This window comes from Mastigoproctus giganteus, chromosome 10 (assembly GCF_048544385.1).
Source record: "Mastigoproctus giganteus isolate SK-2022 chromosome 10, ASM4854438v1, whole genome shotgun sequence".
Classification (NCBI taxonomy): Eukaryota; Metazoa; Arthropoda; class Arachnida; order Uropygi; family Thelyphonidae; genus Mastigoproctus; species Mastigoproctus giganteus.
The window spans coordinates 211,234,929-211,246,208 of NC_143584.1; the positions used below are offsets into that span (position 1 = coordinate 211,234,929).

General features: G+C 35.8%; 1 protein-coding gene across 2 annotated transcripts in view; it reads left to right on the top strand.

Annotated features, from left to right (window-relative positions):
- The window catches only part of LOC150079847 (NADH-cytochrome b5 reductase 3-like), a 57,083-nt gene extending 46,787 nt beyond the window's left edge, over nt 1-10,296 (top strand). Inside the window, exons 9-10 of one of the 2 annotated variants that reach the window (XM_090383877.1) lie at nt 1,230-1,329; nt 9,714-10,295. In XM_090383877.1, coding sequence (XP_090240003.1) covers nt 1,230-1,329; nt 9,714-9,886 — 273 coding nt within the window. In that variant the 3' untranslated portion in view covers nt 9,887-10,295. Of the gene's footprint in view, nt 1-1,229; nt 1,330-9,713 lie in introns of both variants that reach the window. The other variant, XM_090383878.1, reaches the window with a different exon arrangement.
- Nucleotides 10,297-11,280: the final 984 nt, after the last annotated feature.

An 11,280-nucleotide genomic window follows, 5' to 3' on the forward strand; every position in this document is an offset into this window, starting at 1 on the left:
AGAGAGTGGTAATTAATGGACACTGATCTTCGTGGACTAATGTTATTAGTTGAGTCCCTCAGGGTTCAGTGTTGGGTCCATTGTTGTTTTCTGTATTTATAAATGATATTGATGATGGTATATCAGGCTTAATGTCCAAGTTTGTAGATGATAAGAAGGTTGGCAGGGTTGTTAATGACACTAATGACAGTACACTGCTGCAACAGGATCTAGAAAAGTTTAGCAGATGTGCAGAGAGGTGGCGAATGAAGTTGTACATTCACAAATGTAAAGTACTACATATAGTAAGCAGTAATCCCAGAGTAACGTATCAACTCTGTGTTACCACACTGACAGTGGTAGAGAATGAAAAGGACTTGGGGATAATTGTGCAGGCAGATATGAAGTTTTCTGAGCAGTGTAGATGGTCTGCAAGAGTAGCTCATGGTGTCTTGTCAATGATATACAGGAATTTTCTATCAGGGATAAGGAGGTGATTATTCCCTTGTATAAGGCAATGGTCAGGCCACACCTTGAGTACTGTATACAGGTCTGGAGGTCTCATTTTAAGAAGCATGTAGAGCTGTTGGAACAAGTACAAGAAGGGCAACAAGATTGCTGAATGGAACAAAGGGTTGCTCTTACGAAGAAAGGCTTAAGTTTTGCAAATTACAGTGTCTAGAGACTAGGCACCTGCAAAGTGATCTGATTGAGGTGTATAAAGCCTTGAATGGTTTGAGCATGCTCAATGCGGGTGGGATTCTTCCTCTTGCTCAGAATAATTGCCTGAGAGGGTATAAATTCAAATTGAGGAAAGACGGTTGTACGATAGATGTGCAAAAGTTTGCCTTTAACCAGCGGGTGTTTGATTGCTGGAACAAACTTCTGTCTGTTGTAGAAGTTGATAGCTTAAATAGATTCAAGGCAGAACTTTACAAACATTTGGGGCGAGTGGATAGGTGAAATATTGGGGTTTTTTTTTTTTTTTGGTTGATGCTATATAAGCTTGCTTTCTTGCATCATGTGCCTTTGCTAATGCTAAAAAAATGTTAGAAGATTGCTCATAAAAATAGACTACTTTGTTCTGTTTTCATATTTGTTTAGCAGTCTGACTTTAAATAGGAAAAAAAGTTTGTTGTATTCCAGAATTTTCATTCTCTGTTATTTTTAATCATACTATGATTATAAAATCAATTACAATGTGATTTAAATCAGTTACCACTGCATTTAAAATAACTTTTTATTTTAAGACAGAAGATGACATTCTGCTAAGGTCTGAATTGGACGATATCAGAAACTCATTCCCTGATCGCTTCAAACTTTGGTATACCGTAGATCGTCCACCAAGCAGTAAGCAGTTTACTTATTAATTTATATTATTAAATGAAAGGTTTTTTTACTTTATAATTCATGTTTCTATATTGAAAATAAAGAATTGCATTGACTGTCAGCAGTTCCTATAAAAGAAACTTAATCCCTTTCCAAAATCATATTGAAAAAGAATTAAGCTTTATAGATTGAAACAGTAACTTAAGTATATAGCATTACTTTGTAATACATGCCCCTTTTACACTAATCTGAGTTTATCTTCCTTTAGTCCTTGAGGTTTTTCATGGATATTCTTCCAGTGATGACAGCCGAGGCTAAACTTGAGAGTCTAAAGCTGATGAAATTCTTACCCCCCCTCATCTTTTTCATCATCTACATCAGTTTATCATGAATAGTCAAACCCTTTGCCTTAAAGGTGGAACCTGTTTATGTCTGATATGCACTCATTAAAAGTTCCTTACCCCATTTTGTCAAATTCATCTCTTGCCTCTATTGTATTCCAACTCTACAAATCACTCAAGTTTTTGATTTTCCATCTTTGAAACCTTACTTTCTACAGTCCAACTTTCCTAACAGTGAGATAATTTTCCTTTCTAATTTTAATGTTCACATCTCCAGTTTATTTTAATTTTCTAATTTCACAAACCCAGTTGAATAGAGATGCTAGACCTTTGCTGTTATTAATGGCCTTACACAACCTGTTCATTTAACTATTAGGATATCAGCAAATCCTAACTACACACCTAATACTCTTGATATTTTTCTCACTGGTGATAGCTTCCACTCCAGTGGAGCTTCTGTCCCATGGCTCTTCTCAGCCTCATTCATTTTGCATTACAAGAGTGTGAAATGGAATGATCTATGTGATCCCTTTTCCTCCTTTCCTTAGTTGAACTATACTGTTTTTAAATTTTCTGATCCTAATATTTGTTCAAATTGTGTCAGTAAAATTATTCTTATAGGGATGAAATCTTTTATTCTTCATTCTATCTTGAACTCTTGTCCTTTATCTAAACCTTGGTTTGAGGTTGAGGTTGAGGTTGAAATGCACTAAGGCTATTCAAGAACATATTGCAATTGTCTTGTATTCGAATCTCTAGCTTTATTTTCTGCCTATACTAAAGCTCATAACAGTTGTAAATAAGTTATTAATAAATAGTTTTAGAAAATAATAATATTCTGCATTATGTGGGGATATTGTAGTCCATCCAATGAAAGTGGCAGCACTTTGACTTTGATCCTTTAAAAATGTGTGTTTTTATCCATGAGTCAACCTAAAATAACACTAGTTTACAAATTTAAGTTTGTTCACTGGGATTTGAATTTCAATAGGTCCGAAATATGTTGCTGTGATTTCAAATATGACTTAGATTTTTTTTTATCACATCCAGATACATCACAATTTAAGCAATAAAAAAGTATTGTTTTTTATGAAAGTATATAACTTTATTGTATTTAGTAATGACAAATTCATAGGATTACATTTTCATATATCAAAAAATACGTGAATACTAACAAGTATTAATCAAAATTCTGAAACTTTTATTAATCAGACCTTTGTCTCTTTGTTTGAAAAGAACGTTTAATCGGTTTTTTTTTTATGTACAGTGCCAGGTTTCTCTCTTTTTAAACACCAGCAGTAGTTGGCAATCATGCTTGTATTCTACCTTCCCTGGTACCTCTGCTCTATTTCCTTTCAAGGCGCCTCCGTAGCCAGGTGGGAAGGAGCAGCACTGCATAGCACACGCTTCTTGATTAGACCGAGGTTCGAGCCTGTCACCACCAAATACAGAGGATGCGGAACAGTCGGGGAATGACCACCACATATCCCAGAGCAATATGGCCTTAGTTGCTAATGCTTCTAAAAACCAAATAACAAACAAACCATTTCCTTTATGTCCTGATGGAATCTCTCCCCTTGTTCTTTGCTCATCTGTGCAAGATTTTCGGGGGAAAAATCAAGATGGGCATGCAAAAAGTGAATTTTGATACTCATATTGCAACCTAAATTACGAAGCTTTTCGAGCATATTTTGAACAATTTTCTCATAATCCTGTGAATCCTGTGATTTTGATCCTGTGATCCTAGAAAGTTTTTCATTACACTTTTAAAAGCAATCCAGGCTTCCCTTTCAACGTCAGTCATAGTAGTTTCAAATTGACCATCTGAAACCAATTTTCTAATTTGGAGACCAATGAAGATACCCTCCTTAAGTTTTGCATCAGATAAACTGGGAAATTTACCGCAAAGGTACTTAAAGCAGTTGCCATCCTTATTCAATGCTTTAATAAATTGCTTCATTATGCCTAACTTGATATGCAGTGGAGGTAAAAGTATTTTATCTGGCTTCACCAAACTTTCGTGCACAATATTTTTTGATCCCGGTGTAAGATTGTGCCTCTGAGGCCATTGCTGCTTTGTCCAGTGTAGTGCTTTACCTCTGCTATCCCATTCACAAATAAAGCATGGCATTTTAGTGTACCCACATTGCCCCAACAACATACATAACACTTTTAAGTCTCCACATAGTTGCCATTCGTGATCTTGATATTTAATTTTCTCCAGAAGCAACTTTAGATTGTCATAAGTTTCTTTTAAGTACACTGAATGAGCAACTGGCACAGATGTGTACTTATCTCCATTGTACAAGAGAACACCTTTTAAACTAGTCTTAGAAGAGTCTATAAATAGTCTCCATTCACTATGAACATATGATGGAGCTCCTAAGGCACTTTAAACCAGCGATATCAGTGCAATATAGTATTAGTAATGGCCGCATGGTGCAAGAAAGCCTATGGCTTATGCTTGCACCAAATACGAGAGGACCTTCTTGTGAAAAATACTGTATAAAATCCCTTTCATGATTTCTGTACCAGGAAAATGATGTAACTGGAGCAAGTAAGTTCTTCGCTTGAAGTCTGGATCCCAGAATTTCAGCAGCATACTTGGGAAGACCTAAGTCCCTTACTAAATCGTTCAGTTCGACTTGCGTGAATTGCTGTGGCATTAAAATATTTTCTGGTTGATAACATTCCTCTTCACTAACTTCTTTAGCTTCTGCTTCGGTGGAAGAAGATGTGGCCTCCAAAGTTTCTGGTGGAGGTTTTACAGGCAGATCAGGTCCATGCGGAACCGGTTTTATGGCTGATGATAGATCTGGATATTTGATGTCCTTTTTATTTTTTGAATTGTAACCTTACAACGTCACATACACAAAAGTAACATGGCTTACTGGCTTCCGCCACACCATAGGAATAGCAAATGGCAAGCACACCTTTTTTCCTTGACTCCATTTTCTAAGATGTTCGACACATGTATGGCATACTTTATGCGATGCCCACGATTTATCCTGATCGCCTAGTTTTATGTCAAAGTATGCATAATACGATTTTTTTACAAAATCTGTAATATTTCGCCTCTGCTTTACAGGAACAAAATATGTCAGAACTGTTTACACACTTTCTGGTTGCCATACTAAAAGAAAACTAACACACAATGAGAGCTCATGACGGTTTTTACAGGAGTACTGTGACCGCATAAGGGATGTGTCACTATAGGCTCTGTGGTTGAGTGGACTGTACAAACAAGTGAGTGCATGCTCAGACAAGTTTAACCCGTAACTACACACAGGAGTCTCCCAGACTCCACTCGGAAAATAAAATTCTGGGAATCACAGATGGGCCGGAAGAGCGAGGTGGGGGCCGTCTACCTTCCTGGGTCAAGATCTGCTACCTTGAAGTGTGTGTAGTTACGAGTTAAACATGCACAATCTGTTGTATTTGAGGCAAATATTTGATACTGATTACGAATATAGGGGTATAAAACTTGTAAACCATTGCAGAAATTATAGTTATGTACACATTTGACATGCATAAATAACTGCCACATACTTTTACTCAAACCCGAGATACACTGTAAACCAGCGTAATTAATATTTTTTTTTTTAATTGGTTAACTTCGCCCAGTAGGTGAATCTGTTATTCATTAAAAACTCAATGGCGCTGCAATGACTGACTAGTCTTTCATTGAAGAGGATTGAACATTGGTTTCTCAGTTGTAGCCATAAGTGGGAGGGAAACACCATGGGGAACAAAATTTTTAAATACACTAGATGATTATTATTTGTACTGACATGTTTAGAGAAAATAATAGGGGTGAGAATATCCTTGATCACTACTCACAAATCAGATGAGATCATTTACAGCTTCCACCAGAGGCAAATTATGTACATAATTTGTATGATTGCAACAATACAGATATTTGTATAATCAAATACTTGTATTGTTTGAATCATACTTCCTGCAGTAGCAACTGCAAGAAGTATGATTTCAATGTCACAATCATACTTCCTGTAGCTACCATTTGATTGTAGGCATTCAAATGAGTAATTAGGTTATTGGCTTGGATTTTGCTGAGTTTGCGTCATTTAGGAAATGACAATTTGTGTAATTTCCGTGTCGCATTTTCATGAAAAATTGGTTTTACTTGAGTCCAAAATTTAGTAGGTGCTGCCAAAGATGTTTTTGCATAAAAAAAAAAAAAAAAAATTAAATAGTAAGTAGCTTGAAACCTGAAATGGCATGTTGAGGAAAGAAAAGAATATTTCACAATACTCATGCTGAAATGGATATCCAAGTAAGTTGTATGTTCTGCTATAGACAATATACATTAAAGCATACTTGGAGTGTCTGGATACACACTTACAGAAAAATATAACAAGCTGACCTACATCAGGTACAAAGTTGAAGTGATCATTATAGTCCTCAAGACAAAGTCCTTTATCTGGGTTGATTGGCCCAGGTTAGGGGACACTGATTGGTGGCAGTAATCATGCATACACAGAATCAGCCATATTTTCCACCGGTATCCTAGGATATTGGGAGGACACAGGACTGATTCTGAGTTAGCACCTTGAGAGGTGGGAAATGGAGGATGAAGTTTGATGGTATGGTTGTGGAAGTCTGGATGTTGTTAGATGCTCCATAGTAGTGGAGCATCTAACAACATTTAATAGTAGCATGGCCACTACTATTAAATTCTGTTAAATTCTGTACAGTGGGATCAACTGACGAAGTTACCAACAGTAAATTCTAAGTGGGAAGCATTCAAGGAATTAATCGTGGATGCTACTAAAAGTTTCATACCTATTAAGAAATATTGTTCAAGGTTTAGGCCTAAATGGTTATCAAATGAACTAATGAGACTTGTGACAGAGAAGAAAAATGCATGGGATGCATATAAATTATCAAGCGACTCAGAAGCCTATGGCAGATATAAGCTAGTCTGTAATCAGGTCACAAAGGAGGTTAGGCAGGCGAAGGCAGATTGCGAGAAATCCTTGGCAAAAGATGCTAAGAAAAACAACAAGAATTTCTTTACTTATATAAACTCTAAAAGGAAGGGGATGAATCTGATTGGTCCACTTGACATTGATGGTTCGACTGTTGATGATCCTGCTCAGATAGCAAACAAACTGAATGAGTATTTTGCATCTACATTCACACATGAGGAATTATTAAGGTTTTAAAATGGCAGAAGGTTATCAAATTGTAGCAGAATACTTAATGATTTTGTAATAACTGAGAGCAAAGTGAAGGAGAAATTGTTGAAGTTAAACATAAGAAAAGCACCTAGGGTGGATGGGATCTATCTAGTTATATTAAAGGAGGCAGCAAAGCAACTAAGCAAACCCTTAGCCATAATTATGAGAGCATCCTTGGACTCAGGGGAGGTTCCCATGGACTGGAAATGTGCAAATGTATCCCCAATTCACAAAAGGGGGGAGGGATCGAAGGGTGATTACAGACCAGTTAGTTTAACTTCTGTTCCGCGTAAATTATGGAGCCACTGGTTAAAGATGCATTGCAGGATCATCTAGACAAGACTGCAGAAATAATTCAGACACAGCATGGGTTTGTTAAGGGAAAGTCTTTTCTGACAAATTTGATAGGATATTATGATGTGGTTACAAAGGAACTGGATTCAAAAAATAATTTTGATATCATATATTTGGATTTCAGGAAAGCTTTTGACACTGTTGTGCATGGAAGACTATTGTACAAATTAGAGCAGAATGGTATTAAGGTTAAGTTGCTACAATGGATAAAAGGATGGTTAAGTGGGAGAAGACAGGATGGTAATCAATGGGTGCTGCCCTTCGTGAACTAATGTTATTAGTGGAGTCCCACAGGGTTTGGTGTTGGGTCCACCGTTGTTTTGTATATTTATCAATGATATTGATGAAGGTGTAACAGGCTTAATGTCAAAGTTTGCAGATGATACAAAGGTTTGTAGGGTTGTTAATGACAGCAATGGCAGTGTGCTACTGCAACAGGATCTTCATAATTTGGGCAGATGGGCTAAGAAGTGGCAACTGAAGTTTAACCTTGACAAATGCAAAGTACTGCATATGGGTGGAAGTAACCCCAGAGAAACGTACCGTGTGGTACTACACTTAATGTGGTAGAAAATGAAAAAGACCTGGGAGTAATTGTGCAGTCAGATATGAAGTTTTCTGAGCAATGCAGACAGGCTGCCAGGGCAGGTCATGGGGTTTTGTCAATGATATATAGGAATTTTGCTAGCAGGGAAAAGAAGGTGATTATACTTCTATATAAGGCAATGGTCAGGCCACGCCTTGAGTACTGCGTACAGGTCTGGAGGCCTCATTTTAGGAAGGATGTAGATTTACTTGAGCATGTACAGAGAAGGGCAACAAGATTGGTGAGGGGAATGAAGGGATCCTCTTACCAAGAGAGGCTTAAGTTCTGCAAATTGCAGTGGCTGGAGACTAGGCACCTGCGCGGTGATCTGATTGAGGTGTATAAGGCCTTGAATGGGTTGAGCACGCTGAATTCTGATGGGATCCTTCCACTTGTCCAGATTACGAACCTAAGGGGGCATAAATTCAAATTAAGAGAGGACAGATGTAGAATAGATGTGCGGAAATTTGCCTTTAGTCAGTGGGTGGTTAATTGCTGGAACAAACTTCCATCTGTCGTTGTGGAAGTTGATAGGTTGAATAAATTTAAGGAGGAACTGGACAGGCATTTGGAGGGTATGGTGTGATTTTTTTTTTTTTTTTTTTTTTTTGGCTGATGCTGCATAAGCTCATACACTTGCTTTCTTGCATCACATGCCACTACTACTACTACTACTACTTAACCCCACAGACCTTTTTTTATATATATATATATATATATATACTTAGCACTCCCTGCCAAAAAGTGATATCCCCTTCATATCATACAATACCATATTTAGAGATATAGATACATGAATCCACTTATACAATTTTTTTTTTTTTTTTTTTTTTTTTTTTTTGTCCTCAATTTTTCCCATTATGTATGGGGTCAGCGTTTTTTTTTTTATTGTTTTGGCATGCAATTTTTACAGCCGGATGCCCTTTTTGATGCCAATCCTCACCCTTTATCCAGGCTGGGGATAGAATCCACTTATACAATATACATAAATAAACAGACCTCTAAGGATCTGTGAGAAAGGTTACTGGTTTGGGTGGCAAATTCTTTTTGGTGGTTGGAAGAGGGTTTGGTGGGCTCCTTGAAAATAGGCATTGGGGGAAGGGGTTGTGTTTCCCTTTGTCTCTGAGGTTTGAGGGGATGGAATCTGGCCCATCATCCTGGAAATACATTGTTGAGGTACTAAGGTCGAACTTTACATAGTGTTTTAGATTCAGGGCCTGCAACAAGGAGAAAGCTACATTTTATTGCACCATACAACAAGATATTGTATCTCAGCAATGAATTTCTCAGATGAATTGATAGTGATAGGCCTTGGCTATCCTGTTTCCCAGCCGTACTCCCCCTCCCCCTTTCTGTTGATATTGCCATGTGGAGATTTTATGCTAAGGACATGGGGTATCTCATTGCAGTCATTGGACTTGGAGACCTGAATGGCCCCATATCATGATGCCATTGCAATGATAGATGCTAGTATGCTGCAGTGAACATTGTGGGAAATCGATTACTGGTTGTATATACTGTGTCAAAGAGTGCCCATGTCAAGGTATTCTGAGTTAAGCACTGAATTACTGAGTTTTAACTACAAATTACAGGGAACCACATGTCTATAGCTGCATTCATTTGTATACAGAATGTATCAAAAATCACAAGAGAATTTTAAAGATAACTTGTATTATACTGTATTTAAATATTGAAAACTTTATTCTAACTTGCTGTTATTGTGCTTATATATCTATTATTTGAATGGAAATGTAGCTCATATTTTACGAAGTAAGTACTAAAATTTCTGGTCTGTTCCCCCCCCCCCCATTCTTGAATCTCAATTTTTTATCTGAACTGAACATTATATGCTGATATCAGAAGTGAAATTGATGTCAGATGTTTGCAGACTTAAATTAGAAACATTTTTTCCTCTCTTTGTAGACTGGGAATACAGTAAAGGATTTGTGAGTGCAGAAATGATTGAACAACATCTCCCGTCCCCTGGTGACAGCACGCTAATTTTGATGTGTGGCCCTCCTCCAATGATTAACTTTGCTTGCAATCCTAACTTAGATAAACTTGGTTATAGTCCCCAAATGAGATATTCCTACTGAAATTAGCTTGTGATATATATCAGAGTATGTTAGTAAATGAAGTGCAACAATATTTTTTAACTTATAGTCTAGAAAAGTGGTCTAAGTTAGTTGTTTGTTTGATCAAGTGACAGCTAGTACTTTTTTTTTTTTTTTTTTTTTTTGTAATTTTTGTTTTAATCTGCATCTCTATGATAAATCTAAATTCATTGTATATACAACCTAATTAATTTCTCCTTCCTGTGAAAAATGCAAAATTTTTGTCAAAATAGAAATTGTAATATTGCACTGGCTTGAGCAAGATGCAGAGTTTTACAAATTAAAAAAAAAAGCAAATGAATTAGAGCAGTGCCAAAATTTATTGCATTCAAAAGTGCATAAGTAGACTATTCTTGTGATAGAAAAAAAATTGATCAACTTAAATGACCACAACGAGATTTAAAAATATTGTCTAAATTGTGAAAAGCAGTTTTAGATAATCTAAAAATAATTTGTTTTGTTGTTACTATTTAATGATTGTTTTAAAATGTCTTAGTGGAACAGAATAGGGCTTTCATGTATTTACTGCATTCCTTATTCCTCCAGCTTACAGTATTTAGACTAGTATTTACTTCGAAAGTTATTTTGTTATTTATTTTAAATAAATAATATTTATACAGAAGATGAAGATTTAAATTATTTTTGTAGAGTGCACTTAGGATGTCATAGTAATGCTGAAAAGATGGAAAGTATCGCACAGTACTCAGGTGTTTGTAAACATTGCAGTAACAGTTAATTATGTTTAGTAATTGTATATGAGACAGTTGTGCGAACTGAATCTCTTGGAAACATATTTCTGTATTGCAGTCAAAGGCATTGCATTTAAACATGCAATCACATCTGCAGATATGTGTGCTTTTATATTATGATAATAAACTTTCATAACCAGTGAGCTGAGTAATCCTGTGATATTTTCTCTTAATTTTGTTTTTATTTTTTTTGAACTAAGGATGTTGAAACTCATGCAGTATAATTTCTTTTTAACTGTTGTCAGTTTGTTTTAAATTGTACCAATGCAAAGTTAAATAAATTTTAAAAAAATAAACTAAATGGTTTTTTTTTTTTTTTTTTTTGGCTCTGTATTCTAATTGAAGGATTTTGGTTGTGTAGGTACGAGAGAAAGAAGGAATAACATAAATACAAGATAAATGAAAATCATTTTAAATCCAATATTAGATTTTGATATCCCTACCATTTAAATATAAATTGGTAAATTTGTAGTCTTAATTATTAGAATAAAGCAATGAAATAAATCTTAAATGATGTTTGTCATGAAACTGACGTTTATAAATGTGGATCACTGATATTTAAGTATTCAAATGACATTCAAACATTAAACAATTCCCAGAATGTTACCTACTTGTGTTAAATGATTT